Source organism: Zosterops lateralis (genome assembly GCF_965231275.1).
Source record: "Zosterops lateralis genome assembly, chromosome: 3".
NCBI lineage: Eukaryota > Metazoa > Chordata > Aves > Passeriformes > Zosteropidae > Zosterops > Zosterops lateralis.
In genome coordinates, this window is record NC_139764.1 from 110,548,669 (window position 1) to 110,567,665 (window position 18,997).

Below are 18,997 nucleotides of genomic sequence, written 5' to 3' on the forward strand. Positions count from 1 at the left end.
GGTTTTGCAATGAGCTGCAGGAAGCTCCCAAAACTTTGTACATCAGCTGGGCTGTTGGATGTACCTGTGTTCTAGGATTTTCATACATTTATTGTTGCTTTTTAAAATTTTATTGAGGGATATTTTTTTTGCACACAGGCTCTGCTGTGTGACAGGAGCCACCAAACTGCTCAGAAATGTCCTTGCCTGGTTTTCCCTCTTCGTGGGAGCATCTCAAGGCTCTCTGTGGGTCTCCAGCAGTGCTTTTTACCAGGAATTTGGCATCTCTGCAGCCTCAACTCCATCTGATTGGGTTTGGGGGCCCTTTGGGTGTGAAGGACAATCCACTTTTCTTCCTGTCCCCCTGGCCTGCTTGTATTTGTGTTTCATTAATTAATGATGTTGGGCTGCTGGGCCCAGCTCCAGCAAAGGATTTTAATAAAGTCCTGGGTGTAATTAAGGGCTCTGGAGCCAAATGAGGCTCAGCCTTGGCTGTCCCTGTCCTCCACAGCAGCAAATACCACGGCTGCCAAGTGACCCATTCCTAGAAACCCAATTTTTAGCATACAAAGCACAACTCAGCCTCTAATGGGCACTTCCAGACCTGAGAGTGGGATGTGGAAGAACCATTTTTGCCAATTCAGCAGTGCAGATGCTGCCAGGGTCCCTGAGGGCACAATGTGACCCTTCCTGTCACCCACAGAAGGCACGAGAACCTTCATCATCTCCTCCCCCCTGCCCTCCATCATCATCATTCCCACACTGAGGTGTCTCAGCTGCCTTTCCTCAGTCTCTCCTCCTGTGTTCCAAGCCAGGAATAAATCCTGTGCCATCATCACCCCGGAACTTTGCCAGGCAGAGAGGGAGAAAGCCAGAAGCCTTTCCAGAAGATATTCCCAGAGCCAGCCACCCTCCCCAGATTCTCTGCCAGCTCCCAGTTCTCTGGCTGCCTCCCAGCCACCGGTTTGGCTGCACATTTTACTGTTGGATTTCAGCACCCAAAAGCTTCTTTTGCTAAAAAAAAAAAAAATCTCCTCAAGTCTCCAAGAAAGCTACATGCTGGAGAAGAGAAGGTTCTGGGGAGAGCTCAGAGCCCCTTCCAGAGCCTAAAGGGGCTCCAGGAGAGCTGGAGAGGGACTGAGGACAAAGGATTGGAGGGACAGGACACAGGGAATGGCTTCTCACTGCCAGAGGGCAGGGATAGATGGGATATTGGGAAGGAATTCTTCCCTGTGAGGGTGGTGAGGCCCTGGCAGAGGTTGCCCAGAGAAGCTGTGGCTGCCCCTGGATCCCTGGAGGTGTCCAAGGCCAGGCTGGATGGGGCTTGGAGGAATCTGATCTGGTGGAAGCTGTCCCTGGCCATGGCTCCAGCCCTTGGAGCATCTCCATGGCCTCCTCTGGACTCCCTCCAGCAGCTCCAAGTTTTTCTTGACTCCCAGATCTGGACTTGGTGCTCCAGGTGAGCTGCCCGCAGGTGGCATCACACAGACCCAGCTGTTCCTCATCTGCTGAGCCACTTTTCAGCCCAGATGTTTGGCTGCACATCTGTCTGCAAACACCTCACAACACCTCAGGGAAGGGTTTCAGCAACAGCCCTGCCCTAAAGGACTCTAAAGGACCCTATAAGGGACCAGGGCACATCTGCAGGTCCTTCCCTTGCCCGAGGTGCTGCAGCAGAGCAGATCTGCCAGGTGATTGTGGATGATGCCAGGAGATGCAGACATTAGATTTTTCTTCTGTAAAATGTACATTTTCTTGCTGTGCAACGGTGATTCTTAGAACAGCTGGTCCTGACATCCACAGGAACATTTGCCTTCCTGGATGAGGTGCAAAGGACACAATTCCAAAGCTGTTTGTGGGAGCTGCTCTGTAAAAGTGACCACAGCACAATTACGTGTAACCACATTTGTGAGACCAAATACATTCAGCATGCCAGTATTTAATCTCAAAGAAAAACAAAAATGAAGAGAGAAAAGCACCCAAAGGAGCAGCCCAGAGAAACAAGAAGCCCGCGGGGCAGCCTGAAAGCTGCTGAAAAAGCTGTGCTGGAAACCTCAGTGAAATAGTTGCTTTGATTGGGAAAGAAAACAAAGAGATCTAAGAAAAATCCCTGCAGGGCATGAAGGGCGAGCCCAGGGAGGCTCTGGCAGGGATGAGCTCAGCCGGGAGGAGAGCGGCAACTCCCATGGAATGGAACTCCCGACCGGATTCAAGCAGGAAAAAGGGATAAAAGAGAAGTGAAGATCCCTTTGTAACAGGCACCTGGATTTATAGAAATGTCTATAAATGCAGAAAAAGCAGGGAGCCATTGGAGGAATCCTTGGTGAGAAAGGAGGATGCTGAGGAATGCTGTGCTCAGAGAACTGTCCATGGCAAGACAGTAAAGATGATAATAAAACTAAAATTGCTGGGCATAATTTCCATAAATGGGTATGGCATAAAAATATCTTATGTGCCATGCAGGTAACCTAATAATGAAAATGTTTGGGTGCAAAGATTTGAAAAAAATCCAAACCATTTTTTCCTTTTTTATTCTTAACTCTTAGATTTCTCTTTTCCTCTCACTTTTTTTCCCTACCATTCCCTAGTGCAGATCTTTTCCATGTTCTTAATTGTCCAGATTTTCCCTCCCAACAGCAGTTTTGATGTAGAATTAATGACAGCCCATTCACTCTCTTTCTGAATTATCAAAAAAATAACTAACTTCCCACTTAACATAGGTTTGGTGGGTTTTATTTTCACATAATTCCAGCTGATGATTATTTTACTTCTACGGTGAAATATTGTCCATGTTTGTAAGGAAATATAAAACCTCTGAAAACAGATGGAAACAGAGACCTTGAGTGAGCTGCTGTGGCCAAGGGGTTGCTCAAAGGGAGGAGGCCCAGGGTGGTTTTTTCTCATCTCAACACATTTCCCGAGGTGATGCTGCAATGGTTTGAAAGCCAGACCTTGGTTCCTCTTAGGACAACAGCAAAGAGGATTCATTGGGTGTCCCCAAAGCTCCCCAAAACCTCATTGGCCACCAGAAGGCTGTGAAGGTCAAACATCCCTCACCATCCTCCAGAAACACACAAATTCTGCTCCTTCATCTTAATTTTCATCTTCATCCACCTGGCTGACGCTGATCCTGGGACTGTTCCAGCCTAGAGCTCCTCCCACCTGGTAACAACCAAAATATTCTGATTATTCAGCCTCTATCAAAAGGTTTTGTCCTTCTTAAAGGGGCTGGAGAGTTCATATCTTTCGTGTTTATCTGCATTTTGTTTTATAGCTTTAACTATAAAAGTGCAGTGACTCCAGGCTGAGTCACGAGCCACTTCTAGAGGTGTCAAATCTTGGTAAGGGAGAGGAGCTTTTGTTGGCTGCAGGAATTGCAAAGACTCAAAAATTTATCCTGGAAATAATGTAATCCTTGAGGGGAAGAATAAAAACAGCCTCTAAGCAAGAATAAGGAGAAGCTGGCTTTTGAGTTAATTGGGAAGAAAATTGCTTTTTCTCCACTTTTTTTTTTTAGTAGAAAAGCTTGAGAAAACCCATTGTTTCATATAAATCTAGCAAAAATTGTCTTATTTTCTGAATTTTCAGATTTAACTTCCATAAGGCAAATCAAATTTATTGCAATGCATTGCGAGTTATCAAGAAATCCAGGATAAATCGCTGGTCACTTGATGCATTAATTAAAAGGGATTTAAAATTGAATTTTTTGCATGGAAGTTTTTTCCTATGGCATCATCCTATGTGTGCCCAGGAAAATCTCAGGACAATAGACATAATCATGGCAAAAATGTGTAATAACCTCTTTTAGGTAACTTCCAAGTCTTTAAGAACATTTCTCTGTGTCACTTCTGGGACTGTGAAGGGACAAGGGTCTAACCATTGTCCTGGTCTCCTTTCTCTGCAGTGATCCAAGATCCCAGCCCACCCTCTGCCATGAAAATCCTTCCTTTTCTCCTTGTTGTCCTCTTGGTGGCATTTCAGGGAGCTGCAGGTAAGGTGAGGGACTAAACAGAAGATGTTGATGTCTTGCAAAGGTCTCCCGTCCCCTCTGGGATGTTGCCAAGATGCCTCCTGCAAGGAATCCTCATATAAATCATCAAAACTCATTGAGGATTACAAATGAGAAATGAAATTAGCAAATACTCCAAGCATCACTTTGAAAGGGGCAACCTCAAAATTACCATTCAGCACCAGCATTTTCCTCATTAAACCCTGCAGGCTTGTACTTAAATCATTTTGCCTCTGAGTCACTCAACAAACAAATTAAATCATGATCAAATATTCTTGAACACACAGAAGAAAAAGAAAATGTAACCTGGCCATATGTTCTTCAAATATCCTTTGCTTTAGGAGCTGGGACATAGGGTGGAGAGGGACAAAATCATGAGTGAAGGTTTAAATACTACTGGCAGCAGCTCTTTGGTGGAGAAACATGTTCAGCCTTAAGTGCTGGTGTAAGCTGTGCCTGTTGGGGGGGTGCAAAGGAATCTGGAACCCCAAACCAACTGTATTGTCCAGAAAAAGGAATTGTATTTTGATATCAGTCCCAAAAATGGCACAGCTACATTTGCAGGGTGCTCTGTGCACAAGCAAGGGCTGGTGGAGTTTTGATCTCTGTGGGAACAGGGTGGAAAATGTCCTCTGGGGAAGTAAGGATGGGAAAGGACTGTGATGAACTGCAGCAGACCAGGAATGTGGGAAAAGTGTCCTATATATCCCTGGAGGGATTTTAAAGCTATCTGGATGTGGCACTTGGGGACATGGATTAGTGGTGGGTTTGGCAGTGCTGGAATAACAATTGGACTTGATTACCTTAAAGGTCTTTTCTAACCTAGATGAGTCAGTGATTCTATGATTTTATGTGGTTGTCTGATGTTATTCTTACCTGAGCCTGTGCCAGTTCTCAGAGGCAGGACACTGGCAAAGAGTTCCTTTGGTCTATTTTATGTCCTTATTTAACACACACACAGTGGATATTTGGCCTGTTTTCAGTAAGACCTTCTGGGTATATTAAAGCCAGAAATTTATCTGTATCTGGGAAAAAAAAGTGTCTCTGAAAGCTCAGACTGCTCACAACCACCTCTGCAGTGCCCCACAGACTGCTACTTTGATACCAGGAGTGTTTTATTCACCCTTTAAAGCATTCCCTTATTCCTCCCTGGGATTTTCTGGGTGTGCACATATCACTCTACTCACATGCTGAGAATCCAGCACAGCAGGGATGTGCTGGATGCACTGTCCATCTGTAATATCCATTTGTAATACCCATTTGTAATTATCTGATTGCTGGAACAAGCTCCCCTCTCTCTGAATATGCTGAATTTGTGTTGTTCCATGAATGAACTGGAAATTTGAATTAATTCATTCATGTGCACTCAGTCAAGTGCATCCAGAACACTTCAGCTGCCAGGCTATATCCTTATTAATCCACCAAACAAGGCCAGGCAACCTCCTGCCTAATTACTTGCCTGCTCCCTGAGGTTGTTTTGATCCCTGACAATTAGCACCTCCATGGATAAAAACTGTTCTGGGAATAGCACAGGCTCGTGGCCATTCCCAAAAGGCAGTTTAGATGTGGGTGTGCTGTTTTAGCAGGGAATTCCATTTAGACATGAAGGGAAGGGAAATTCCAGATTGTTCGGCCCCAGACCCAGAGGGCAATGCCTGGTGTGGTGGGTTTGGTGCTATGGAAATATTGTTCTACATGGATTGATGGATTTATCCATGTTTGGGAGTCATCCCTACGGACTGCTGGACACCAGGACCTGTTTGAGACATGGCTGAAATGTACAGGGAGGGAAACAGCCAATTCTGTAGAACCATAGGATTGTGGAATGGTTTGGGTTGGAAGGGGACCATAAGGATCATCTCATTTCATCCTCTGCCATGGGCAGAGACACCTTCCACTATCCCAGGTTGATCCAAGCCCCATCCAACCTGGCCTTGGACATTTCCAGGGATTCAGGGGCAGCCACAGCTTCTCTGGGCACCATGTGCCAGGGCCTCCCCACCCTCACAGGGAAGAGTTCTTTCCTAATACCTAATCTAAATCTCTCCTCTTTTAGTTTAAAACCATTCCCCTCTGTCCTATCACTGTCTGTTCACATTAAAAGCCTCTTCCCCTCTTTTTTATACAAGTGGGACTATCCCAGATTAGTTGGTGCATCTCTCCTGAATTGTGACCTACAGGGTTTTAAGAGCTTCTAAGTGCCTGCTTACTGTTTTCTATCAGATACCTGATGTCCACCCCTAAAATCTGAGTTCCTGAGGAAGTCCTGGGCTTGGAGATACATCAGAAGAAGGAATTTGAGTGTTTGCTTGGTTGTCGTGCCTACAGACCTCCTCCTCTGTGGGCTGAACTGTCACAACCTTGTCAGCTCACAGGGATTAAGCCAAATGCAAATCCCTGCCAGAAATAAAATGTCTCACATCTTGGTTTATTTGTTCTTTTTTAAGGTAGAAGCTTGGGAAGACCCAGTAGACCTTACATGGAGTGTGGATATCGTGGGACTTTCTGCCACAGGGGGAAATGCCCTCGTGGCAACGATTACCTGGGGTCGTGTCGTTCTGGGTATAGTTGCTGCAGGTGGTAAGTTCAGTGTTCATCTGGGGCAAAGATCCCTTCCCAAATTATCCTCTGAGTCCCCAGCAGCAGGATTTTCCTCATCATTCTGAAAACTTTGAAATATCCTTTCCTCTGTGTAGGTTGTAGTATGGTGAATTGTGGAGAACCTCCAGGAGTCATCACTTTTGGCACCGTTGGATTCAAGGAATTGTTGCAGCAGCCACCAAGGATTTGTCATTCTCCTTTCAATAAAAGCAAGATCTGGGGAGGTTGCATGGCTGCCCTGTGTAGTGTTGTCATTCATTTCCAAAAGTAATTAATTTCCCACTCATTTCCCAAGTCTTCCTTCCATTAAGAATTTTAAACAAGAATCCTGAAATCAATCTAAAGCTGCCAGGAATGTGTAGTTCACCAAAATATTTACCTTTCTCGGGCTGCTGATTGAGTGAGTGCTGGCAAGTTGTCCACACGTGCCTACCAGAGAATTCTCTGTCATGATTAAGACTGAGATCAGTCACCACTTCTATTGAGAGCTCAAAAGTCTTCTCCAGTGTGTTACACTTCACAGCACCTCTGCTCTGAGAATCTGGGGTTCCCACCTCCTGATCCAGAGCTTTCAGACCTGGGAAACAACATCTTGTCTTATTATGAGAACTAAAGTAGCACTGAGCAGGAGAAATTGGTAATCTGATTTTACCTGTGGCATTTCTGTCTGATATAAATTTGGAGTGAATCTGCAAAATTTATATTGGCTGCAGTTGCAAATCAGGAGAGCTGAGTTAGACCTGATCTATTGCTTGAGGCAATTACAGAAACGTATGAGAGGCCAACTCCACTTTGTCTCTGATCACTTCTCTTCTGAGAGATTCAGCCTGTCCTGCCCTGGACCACAACAGAAAACCTAGAAGGTTCAGGTTTGTCAGAGAGCTCCTGTCCCTGCAGCTGCTCCTGCCTGGTCAGGAGCATCCTTGTGCTGACAAGGAATCCTTGGTGCCCAGAGAAGCTGCAGCTGCCCCATCCCTGGAAGTGTCCAAGGCCAGGCTGGACAGGGCTTGGAGCACCCTGGGATGGCGGAAGGTGTCCCTGCCCATGGCAGGGAGTTGGAATGAGATGAGCTTTAAGGTCCCTTCCAATCCAAACAAATTGAAAAAAACATCAAATTTCTCTGATTCTGTGAAGGAAGGAGCAGTAATGGGTGACATTTTAAGAGAAACAACCAACCCAACTGCAAAGGACTGAGTCAGAGCCCTGAGCTGCCCATTTGTTGCAAAGCATTTGCCCACTCTTCACAGAACCACAGAATCACTGAATTTTTAGGGCTGGAAGGCACCTCTGGAGATCATCCAGCTCAACACCCTTGCCAAGGCAGGGTCACCTGGAGCAGGTGACACAGGAACACGTCCAGGTGTGTTTGGAATGTCTCCAAAGAGCAAACTCCACACCCTCCCTGGGCAGCTGTTCCAGTCCTCTGCCACCCTCAACATAAAGAAGTTCCTCCTCAAGTAGAGATGGAATTCTTGTGTTTCAGTTTATGGCCATAGCTCCTCATCCTATGGCTGGGCACCACTGAAGGGAGTCAGTCACCATCCTCTGACACCCCTTGGAGGTATTTATATGGATTATTGACATCCCCTCTCAGTATTCTCCAGACTGAACAGGCCCATCTCTCTCACTCTCTGGGCCTGTACAAAGCAGATGTTTCTGCAAATTAAATGTTTCTGCCACCATTGAAACCACAGCCTTGTGCAGGGCAGGAAGCTGGGCCAACGGCCACCTCCCAGAGATCTCCCTGGATAGAAACATGAGGAAATTGCCATGTGGAGCCAAACCAGCAATTTACAGTTGATGTCCCAAGAGGTTTTTTGCACAATCCATGTCAGGTGAATGTTTCACAAACTGGAATGGCACAAGATTTTTGCTCAAGGACTGAGGACTTTCCAGGGAGAGTTCAGCCCTTGTAATTTTAGATCCATGTCTGTGGCCAGCATCATGCAGAATCCAGTCTCATCATGCTTTTAGGTCACCACCACAAAGAGCTGTCCTTGCCTTTATGGCTGGGGAATGACTTCAAGAGCCAGTTTAGAGTGAAACAGGTGGAAACCCCCTAGGATCCATGCTGCACATCTCCTCCCTGCTTCTTATCCCAATCCCATCTCCCCAGCACTCCACACGTTCAGATTCATAGAATCAGAGAAACATAAAATGATTTGGGTTGGAGGGGACCTTAAAATCATATAGATCCAACCCCTCTACCATGAGCAGGGACACTTTCCACTATCCCAGATTGCTCTAAGCCCCATCCAGTCAGGCCTTGGACACTTCCAGAGATTAAACTGATGCCTGTGCTAAAGAGCAACAACACAGAGATGCAGCTAATTACCACCTTAATGAAGCCCTGTAAGGAACCTGACTACTGGTTGTAGCTGCTCCCAGTCCCTCTCCTCCTCCTGGGGTCTTGATGCCAAGACAGCTCAGAAGATATTAAAAAAAAAATAAAAATAATAAAAAAAATTGGGGCATGGCCTTTTCCCTTTTTCTGGCTGTAGCTGTGGGATCAGGATTTCCTTCAGTGATGAAGGAAATAAAAAGCTGCCCTGAGTGCTCTGACAACCATGGCAGAGTAGTAGTGATCCCCCTGGGTACAGATCTGCAAATAGTTTGTACAATATCTCTGGAGAGTGAAAAAAAAATGAAATATGGTGAGTTGTTTGGATCAAGAGCATATTCATGGATTGCCCAGAGGAGCTGTGGGTGCCCCATCCCTGGAAGTGTTCAAAGACAGGTTGGATGGGGCTTGGAGCACCTACTGGAAGGTGTCCCTGCCCATGGCAGCTGGTTGGAACCTCCTGGTCCCTTTCCAAACCAAATCCCTGTGTGATTCCACGATTCTCGTGGCTGCTCAGTGAATACACACCAAGCACGAGTGTGTTTCTCACATCCATCCCCACACACATCCCCAAAACGCTCGACGAAGCTGCAGCAAGGCTGGAAACGTTTATGAAGATGCTCCATTGAACAGCAAAGGGTTACACACAGCCAACTCCACCAAACAAAGCCACAATTAAAGCTTGTCCCTGCTGGTTGGACGGGGATGTCATCCCAAGTGGCGTCTTCCCAGTTATTTTCAAGTGAAGCATAGAGAGCGTTCGCTTCCCGTGGGGGGAGGAGGAGGACAGAGCTCCTTTGTGCGGTGAAAGCTGATTGTTTGCCAAGGCCCAACGAACAGGGATGCTGTGTGTGTGTCCCCAGAGGTGTCCAGCAAACCACAGCTCCGAGCAGCCCTTACGCAAGGCGGGATGACACAAGATCCCCGGTCGGGAGCCTGGGAATCCTTCTCAGGTGTCAGATGGGGAAAGCTCCGCTTGTTTTTTCTCTGTCGGGGAAAGAAACAGGAAAAGGAGCTTTTGGGGCTGGACGTTTTGAGGACTCGGCCATCCTAAGGGATATTGTGCCCCGTGGAGAGACCAAACTGCTGCTGGTAGCGCCGGGAAGCTCCGAGTCCCAGCGCATCCTCCCGGCGGTGACTGGTGACATCCCCTCTCCCCAGTTCTGTCCCCGTGGTGACTGGTGACATCCCCTCTCCCCAGTCCTGTCCCCGCGCAGGTGCCACACGACCTGCAGGAAGGGACCCGCCCATTCACCTCTGCTTCCTTTCTCTTCTCCCCAGAGCTGCGACTCTGCTGGCGGCTCCCCGGCATGCGAATCCTGCCTGTCCTCTACGCTCTGCTCCTCCTGATGCTCCGGGGAGTGACGGGTAAGAAATGTGGAGGGTTTGTCCTTTGTCTGTGTTTTTTTTTTTAGGGAGGATTTGTCACCTGAGCCGATGAGTGACGTGTGAGTTCCCCTGGTGGCTGTGCCATCCCCGCCGGGGTCCCTCTCACCCCACAGCTTTAAGGAAAGACTCCAGCTGTAGGTTCTGCTGCTGAGACCAGAGCTGGGGCATTGTACTAAAGCTTTCATCCTTCCAAAACTGGGATTTGACTCCTCTCCATGCCTCCTGACCCTTGCATTCCTGAGTCAGCAGCACCGGGCACAGCAGCCCTGCAGGAGAGGAGGAGGAGGAGGAGCGGGGAGGAAGGGAAATAAATCCTGCTTCCACCCTTGGAGCTCTCCCTTGCTCCAGAAAGGAGGCAGCAGGCACGATGGAGATCTCTCCCAGAGCCTGCTTAGGGGTGTAGTGACTGTCTCCCACTCAAGTGCCATAAACTCACCTGGATTTCTGCTGTTCAGGCAGGGGACGAGCAGGGGCTGGGCTAACTCTGGCCGCGCAGGGACCAGAGGCTGTGCTCGGCATCTCGGCTCAAAGCCTCCTTCTCTCTCCGTGCCCTGCAGGGCTGCCCCCGGTTCGAGCATCAGCCCAGGACTGCGAGCGCCGCGGGGGATTCTGCTCCCAGCGCTCCTGCCCGCCGGGCATCGCCCGCATCGGCCTCTGCTCCCAGCAGGAATTCTGCTGTCGGATGTGAGTCGACAGGGCTCGGGTTGTTCCCTCTTGGGGTTCGGGGTCAAGCTGTTGGAGGAAAATAAAACGGGGAATGTGCAGCCCAAGGGTGCAGGGACATTCCTGACCCTCAGTGCTGCCCTGGCCGGGACAGGCACTGCCAGAGCTTTCCTCCCACAGGCGGTGGTATCCCTGATGGGCCCCTGGATCCCCGAGCAGGACACCAGCCCGTGCCCTCGCTGCGTGGTCGGGAAGATGCTGCCTGGAGGCACCAAGCACTGCCAGGGGCAGCAGCAACCCTGCACAGCCAGACCTGGATCCCGTGGGAATCCCATCCCCCAGTGTCCCCAATACAAGGTGGTGGTCATTCCCACTGCCAAGATGTATCCTGGGTGTGCCTCTCTTTGGGGTGAATTCCTGACAGACACGGACACACACACACTGTCCCACCACCCACCCTCTCTCCATGCTGGCCTCAGCCACACCAGCATCTCCTCCCATGATGGAAAGGGACACATGTGACATTCACAGGGACCCCAATTACAGCTTTTTGGCTCAGCACCTCTCACACAGGGATGGAGCCCCACCCTAATTTCAGTGGGGACCTGCTGGTTTGTCCACTGGCTCCCAGGCTGGGTCAGGAGTCCTTGTGGAGCTGTTCCGTGGGACACACAGTGCCTTGGTGTCCTTGGGTCCATCCCCAGCTGTGGGGCACCAGGGCTGTTGTGGGGTCCTGGTAGGTGTGGGAGAAGTCATTCTGCTCCAGAGGGAATAGGGACTGATGGCTGTGCCATGGGGCTCCTCAGGAGCTTGGGGTGGAGTTGGGGGTCAGTGCTGGGAGGGTTTCAAGGCCTGGGGGGCTCAGTTAGGAGCCCAGGTGGGTCACTGTGGATGATTGGTGTGGCAGATACAGGATGCTCAGCTCAGAGGTGCCATGGGGGTGGCCCCTGCACTGCTGTGGGGCAGTGACCATGGGGATGCTGGGGCAGGGGACACCCACTGTTCCTTTCCATGGAGCAGGGCAGCCAGGGGTGGGAGCAGCCTCTCCTGGGGTACTGGCCATTGCTGTGGGTACAGGGAAGGTCAGGTCAGGGTGTCAGCTGTGGGTCCAAGTCCAGGTCTGGATCAGCAAGGCCAAGCTGCAGCTCTGATGGGGTCAAGCACAAGATCCCCAGGTCAGAGCAGCTTCCCAGGGCAGGGTTGGCCCCAGCCATGCCCTCCCTGCAGTGGAGATTGTAGAAGTTGTTTTCACACCATAAGCAGCAATCCCTGGCTGTGCTGACCCTGGGCTGGTCCCAAACCTCCAGGAGCAAGGATATTCCAAGGACCCAGCAATGGACACCCAATCCTATTTCTACAGATTGATGCTTGAGGGATGTCCCCATCATGCATCAAGGCCAGGTTGGTTGGGGTTTGAAGCATCCTGGGACAGTGGAAGGTATCCCTGCCCCTGGTAGGGGTTGGAATGAGATGAATTCTGAAGTCCCTTCCAACCCAAACCATTCCATTATTCCATTCATCTCTCTGAGAGATGACACCAGACCCTGTGTCCTTGATGTGTCCAACCTCAAGTCCCATTCTCCTCTCTAGGATCCCGCTGCATGAGCTTTGGTCTCTCTGAGCAATGCACCAGCACCCTGGAGATGCACCACAGACAGACTGTACAAAAAAGGGTTACAAATAAAGTTTACTAGGGTAATAAGATGGATGTAGGGCATGGCCAGAAAGCAGACATGGATACATTGCTTCTTTTTCTCTCCTGATCTTTCCTCCATGAGCCACCTGGATCTTTATCTTTCTCAAATACCACAGAACTCCTATTAATCCAAAAACTCTCCTGGTCAAGTCCACACCTCTAAGGCCTGATAAGGCCCTATTCTCCTTCCTTCACTAATCTCCCATAGATTGCACGTTTTTGTACTGCCTTTTGCTGCTGTTGAACCACATTTGTGGATTTTGTAACAAGTAGGGCAGTTTCAGAAGCAGTGGATTCAGACAGGATAAGGTGAGGTGTGCTCTCCCCTGACTGCATTTCCTCTTTTCACTGCTTGACTATTTGAGTAGGCATCAGAAAGGCATCCTTAGGCTTATCACTTCCAGGCAGGTGGAATGCAAGTCACCTTGGCAAGGACAAAGCTGTTCTTGTGATGTTAAAAGAGAAAGAAACCAAAATTTTTTGATGGTTCTGTGTCACATCAAACATCACCACCTCTCTAAGCAAACTGACAGGATAGGAGGAGACAGATATTTTATCAAAGAATCTCAGCATGGTTTGGGGATGAAGGGACTTTTAAAGTCATCCAGTTCCACTATCCCAGGTTGCTCCAAGCCCTGTCCAACCTGGCCTTGGACACTTCCAGGGATGAGGCAGCAACCTCTGGGCACCCTGTGCCACAGCCTCACTACCCTCACACAAGAGACTGGTTGGGACTGGTTCCTATTTCTGCCTGCACCCACCAGCCTGTTGTGTCCATCCCAGGCAGTTCGTGCCATGCCACCACAGCCCGGGTGCCTCTGTGCCACGAGTGTCACAAGAGGTGTTGCATGAGGACAACGGTGACATTGATTGCAACAGCCCCAGGAGGCACCTCAGCCTTTGCTGTTGCATCAGAGAGGGACAGGGAGAAGTTCCAGTGTCCCCACATGGATGGGTGGCTTTCTGATTGGCCAAGGGGAAATGTGTCAGCAAAAATCAGTGAATGTCCCCACAGCTTGCAACAATATAAAATCAGAGTGTTTCGGCCAAAAAAGCGCTCCTTGAACTCAAGGGCCACTGGACACAGCGATTCTTGTTGGGTTTGTTGCTGCCTGAACACCCAGACCTTTGTCAGGTAGGTGATTGTGGGGTCTCCTGGAAAAGGATCAGGTAAGGTAATGGATTTCCCAGAGACTGAAACATCATGAAATGCTCCTGAGGTTGGCAGGGTGGCAAAAACCACTGAATTCTTTTTAAGAGGAAAGTAGAGGAAACATCCTGAGCTGTGGTTGGGGGCAGCCCCTCTGCAGTTTGGTGAACCACAGAGCCCAGATTTCTGCCCCACCTGGGCTCTTGCTTGTCCCCATTGCCTTGGTGTCCCCTCTGCAGCCCTGTGAAGACCCAGGAGAGCCACCAGCCATGAAGATCCTGTTCCTGCTCTTCCCCCTGCTCCTGCTGTTGGTCCAGGGTGCCTCAGGTGAGAGGGAAAGAGGGGAAATGGGGGAAAGTGTGAGCCCACACCAAGGGTAACTCTGTCCCTGGAAGTGACCATGTTTGTGGGGGTGATGAGAAAGTAACAGGAGAGGGAAGTCAAAGGGGTTTCTCCAGTGATAGTTCTATAGGACATGGATTGGTGTGGGAAGAGCCCATGGAAATAGAATACTGAATTCTTTGGTGGGTCAGGAAGGTGTTTGGTTTCAGGCTTCCATTCTGGACACAGCAATTCCTCTTTGGTTGTCTCTGAATGTTTTTTTGCCCTGTGTGTTCTCTTTGCTGTGGGGAGGTTGGAGCTGAATCCATCCACTGGCCAGAAATGCACAACCACCATCAGCCTTTTGCAAGCACACACGGCTCTCACAGATGATTGCTTTAATTGTTCTTTATGTTTCTTTCCCCATGGAAACCCAAAATGCAGCTGGATGCAGGCAAAGAGGGGGACGCTGCACTTATGGGAGATGCAACTTCCCAGAGAGACCCATTGGAAGATGCACCCTGTACAGTGTGTGCTGCAAGAGATAAGGTCTGGAATCCTGCCTGAAGACACACTTCCCTCTTTTGTCCACAATGAAATATGTGGCAAATTTATTTCCTGTGAATATCTGCTACATAATCTCCTTATCTATTCCATGTGGGAGAGATGCCCAAGAAGGGAGGGAAAACCCCTTGTGGGTTTTTGGAGCTGCCCTGAGTGGGGCTGCAGAGGCTCCAGGTCAGCCAGGGCCTCCCCACTCTCCTCCAATCCCCAGGGTCTCATTCAGGCTCTGCAGAGGAGTCTCCCAAGCCACCAAAGAGAAAACATTCCCTGGCCTTGGGCAGCACCCACGACATGATCCAGGTCTTGCTGCACATGCACAGCCCTGGAGCCAGAGCTGCCAGCACTGAGACAGCCCAGGTCCAGCCTGTCTGCACTAAGGACTGCACCTCACCTCCCCTGAGCCTGACTCTGCTGCACCACAGCCTGGGCATTGCAGAGCAGGGGGACACAGTGGCAGGGAAACTTATACCACCTGATGTGATTATTTCTTTTCTTCTTACAGTCCCTGGGGTAGAAACCCCGAAATTGTCAAGCAGCTCATGGCCCTCGCTTCTGTCTCCTGGACCCATGTCCTGATGTCCCCATGTCCTGATGTCCCCTCCCCAGGCTGCCTGTGCCGTGCCCAGCTGGGCTGACAGCAGCAGTGGCAGCTGCTCCTGCTGGGTGCTGCTGGGCTGGAGGCCTGTGGTGCCAGCCCCGGTGTCTTTGGGCCAGGGGCTGCTTTTCCCAGCTTAAATAAAGACAAAAACCCCTTTGGCATTGCAGGGCTGGGCCGTGTGTGTGTGTCCTGCTGCTGGAGGGGTGCTGTGCCTGCTGCCTCTGGGGCTGCCACTGCCTTGGTGGCAGCAGAAGGAAGGCCCTGGGGATGGTGCTGGGGCTGAGCAGGGGCTGTGTCCCTGGGGCTGCTCCTGCCCGGCCCTGCTTTGGGGACCCTGAGCCTGGCAGTGCCTGCTGGGCCGGGCTGTGTGGGGTGTCTGTGCTGGAGCTGCCCTGCACATGCTCTTTGTGGAGAATTCCCTGTGCTAGTCCTGCCAGATGTCCCCTTATCCCTGACAGCCACAGTCTCATGTGCAGAGCTGTGCTGAGGACAGTGTGTCCCTTGAGTGGGCATGGCCATGGTGACCCACAGGTGCTGTCCCTGCTGCTCCTCCTTGTCCTCTTCCAGCCCTCCCTGCTGTGGCTGTGCTGCTCCACACTCAGCAGACAGGAGAAGGAGGAAACCATGCAATTCCCTGTCTGGGTGACATGTGAAAAAGGTCCCCTTTTGGTGTGGAAATATTCAACTTTGATTATCCACATGAAATAAGCAGAATGTCCTGCCCTCTCTGCCCATCTCAGGTGCTCTGCAGTCACATTGCCCTGCTCCATCCAAAGGCAGGGACCTGTCCCTTTGTGCAAAGCAAATCTCAGGCATTTGATTCCTGAGTGCTTCAATACCTGTGTGTTTCCTTGTATCCAGTTTTCTGGGAGCAACTGGGAACCCTGCTTGGTTCACTGAGGACTTTCCCTCTCAAGAACCATACCCATGAAATTATTGATGTTGGAAAAGACCTTTAAGAATATCAAGTGCAACCATCATCCCAGGACTGTAAACCCCAACACTAAACCATGTGCACAAGTGCCACATCCACACACAGCTTTGAAATTCCATGCAGGAATGGTGACACCACCACTGCCATGGGCAGCATGTCCCAAACCATCAAAACCATTTCTGCAAAGAAATTATTCCTGGGCCCCAGTCTAATCCTTCCCTGCTGCTATTGGACACCATTTCATCTGCTCCTGTCAATTGTTGCCAGCAAGAAGAGACTGAGCCCAAAAATGTTTACACAGCTATTGCTTTCCTGAACTGGAGAATTTGATGAGGGATGTTCAGATCATCCCTTCCTACCATGGCTTTTCCTTCATCTGTGTTCACTTGTCCTGGTCCTGACTCTGGGGCTCTTACCTCCAGCTCCCTTTACCTCTGCAGTGATGTGCTGTTCCCCCACCCCAGGGGCTCCTTGGCCCACAACTTCTGGAGCCAAACTGATGGAGGGGTGGAAAATGAGCTCAGGGGCTACCAATGGCACACAGTGGGGAGGTAAAGGGCAAGAGGGAGAAAAGAAGAAGCCCTTTTTCTCAGGAGTGCAAGATATATTATTTTCACAGTCCTATTTCCAAACTCCCCAAAAGAGATGTTGAAGTGAAACGAATGAAAAACCTTTCCTCTCACTGTACAAAGCTGAGCACGTTTGCAATATTCAGTCAGATCTTCCACATCCCACTCTGAACATAGAACTGATAAAATGAGAGACCACAAGGATGGAAAGCATTTCCTCATTTCCAGTCGTTCCAACATCAACCCACCTCCCCTTGTCCATCCCATCCCTCTCCTGCCCAGCCCGTTGTGCCGTGGGTGTCACAAGAGGTGTTGCATGGGGACAATGGTGACATTGATTGCAACAGCCCCACCAGGCCCCTCAGCCTCTGCCCCTGCAGCAGGGAGGGACCAGGGCCAGCCCCAGCACCCCCACACACATGGGCCACTCTGGCCTTGGCCCAGGCCACTTGTGCCAGCAGCAGCACTTGGGGCCTGTCCCACCCCCCAGCACTGCTATAAATCCAGCCTGCTTGGGGCAAGGCAGCATTCCCTGGCCCCAAGGGCATCTGGACACAGCCATTCCTGCTGCCTTTGCTGCTGCCTGAACACCCAGACCTTCTCCAGGGAGGTGAGTGTGAGGTCTCTCACTGGAATCTTGCCCACTCTGGATCTTGCATGTCCCCATTACTTTGGTAATGTCCCCTCTGGTAATGTCATGTCCATTCTGCAGCCCTGTGAAGACACAGGAGAGCCACCAGCCATGAAGATCCTGCTCCTGCTCTTCCCCCTGCTCCTGCTGTTGGTCCAGGGTGCTACAGGTGAGAGGGAAAGAGGGGAAAAGGGGGAAAGTGTGAACTAGCACCAGGGGAAATTCAGTGTCCCTGGAAATGACTGTGTTTGTGGCAGTGATGGGAAGGTAACAAGGGATTGAGGTCAAAGAGGTTTCTTGAGTGAGTTTCCTGATGGACACCAATTTGGGATGGAGAATCCTGGCTTGTTCTGTGGATCAGGGACGTGGAATGTGAGGAGTCTCTGCCTGCCAGATGTGCTGGTCCAGGCAGAGGTGGGAATGCATCTAGCAGCCAGCACAGCTCTTCCTCAACCTCACACTGCTCCTTTCTACTCTCTGCTTCAGTGTGTCGCCAACTCAGGGGCACAGAGACCTTCCAGGGGAGACACCTTGCACTTGCAGATGTGGCTGTGGGGGGTTGGAGCTGAGCCTTTCACTCGGTCTGAAATGCATGGGGAGCATCGGCCTGTCTATAATCACATTCTGCCCTCTCAGATTATTCCTTTAATTGTTCCATGTGTGTCTTTCCCCATTGAAACAGGACGTGTACGGACCTGCAGCCGAGGAGGGGCAATCTGTAGAAAACTCTTTTGCCCTCCTGGTTGGACACCTAGGGGAAGATGTTTCATAGGCATCTTGTGCTGCAGAAGGTAAAGACCAGATCCTTGGCTGAAGAAAGATTTTCCTCCTGTTTCCTCAAAGGGCCTCTTACAAGTTTCTTTCTTGCCAACACCTGAGAAATAGTCTCCTGTATTTTTGATTGATGGCAGAGATCCTGGAAGGGAGGGAATAGTCTTTGTGGGTTTGATTTCTCCTCAGTGGGGCTGCAGCAGCTCCAGGTCAGCCAGGGCCTCCCCACTCTCCTCCAGTCCCCAGGGTCTCATTCAGGCTCTGGACAGGACTCACCAAAGCCACCAAAGAGAAAAACATTCCCTGGCCTTGGGCAGCACCCAGGACAAGATCCAGGTCTTGCTGCACCTGCACAGCCCTGGAGCCAGGGCTGCCAGCACTGAGATAGCCCAGGTCCAGCCTGTCTGCACTAAGGACTGCACCTCACCTCCCCTGAGCCTGACTCTGCTGCACCACAGCCTGGGCATGGCAGGGCAGGGGGACACAGTGGCAGGGAAACTTACACCACCTGATGTGATTGTTTGTTTTCTTCTTACAGGCCCTCAGGTTGAGACCCTGAAATTGGCAAGCAGCTCATGGCCCTCGCTTCTGTCTCCTGGACCCATGTCCTGATGTCCCCATGTCCTGATGTCCCCTCCCCTGGCTGCCTGTGCCGTGTCCAGCTGGGCTGACAGCAGCAGTGGCAGCTGCTCCTGCTGGGTGCTGCTGGGCTGGAGGCCTGTGGTGCCAGCCCCGGTGTCTTTGGGACAGGGGCTGCTTTTCCCAGCTTAAATAAAGACAA

At 50.4% G+C, this 18,997-nt stretch overlaps 1 protein-coding gene and 2 long non-coding RNA genes across 4 annotated transcripts; all 3 read left to right on the forward strand.

Moving 5' to 3' along the window:
- Positions 1 to 9,818: 9,818 nt before the first annotated feature.
- LOC310907535 (uncharacterized protein) lies at positions 9,819 to 11,333 on the forward strand. The gene is made up of 4 exons (XM_083857797.1): positions 9,819 to 10,071; positions 10,212 to 10,298; positions 10,877 to 11,003; positions 11,163 to 11,333. Exons 1-4 carry the CDS (start codon positions 9,891 to 9,893, stop codon positions 11,176 to 11,178), a joined length of 411 nt encoding a protein of 136 aa, XP_083713923.1. The 5' UTR covers positions 9,819 to 9,890; the 3' UTR covers positions 11,179 to 11,333.
- A 2,407-nt stretch (positions 11,334 to 13,740) lies between these two features.
- Positions 13,741 to 15,468, forward strand: LOC310907680. Its single transcript, XR_014589688.1, has 4 exons — positions 13,741 to 13,813; positions 14,068 to 14,155; positions 14,594 to 14,698; positions 15,216 to 15,468. It is a non-coding gene; the product is annotated as an uncharacterized lncRNA (long non-coding RNA).
- A 1,882-nt stretch (positions 15,469 to 17,350) lies between these two features.
- On the forward strand, positions 17,351 to 18,927 carry LOC310907712. 2 transcript variants are annotated; one of them, XR_014589700.1, is made up of 4 exons: positions 17,351 to 17,424; positions 17,527 to 17,614; positions 18,128 to 18,236; positions 18,755 to 18,927. It is a non-coding gene; the product is annotated as an uncharacterized lncRNA (long non-coding RNA). The 2 variants fall into 2 exon arrangements; XR_014589701.1 differs by lacking the exon at positions 18,128 to 18,236.
- The last annotated feature ends 70 nt before the right edge of the window (positions 18,928 to 18,997 follow it).

What these genes read in the sequence shown, in the direction of transcription:
- LOC310907535 (XM_083857797.1), top strand. Translation starts at nt 9,891, where the DNA reads ATGGGGAAAGCTCCGCTTGTTTTTTCTCTGTCGGGGAAAGAAACAGGA. An exon ending in CATCCTCCCGGCGGTGACTG is followed by an intron (nt 10,072 to 10,211) that starts GTGACATCCCCT and finishes TCTTCTCCCCAG; the next exon opens with AGCTGCGACTCTGCTGGCGG. An exon ending in GATGCTCCGGGGAGTGACGG is followed by an intron (nt 10,299 to 10,876) that starts GTAAGAAATGTG and finishes CGTGCCCTGCAG; the next exon opens with GGCTGCCCCCGGTTCGAGCA.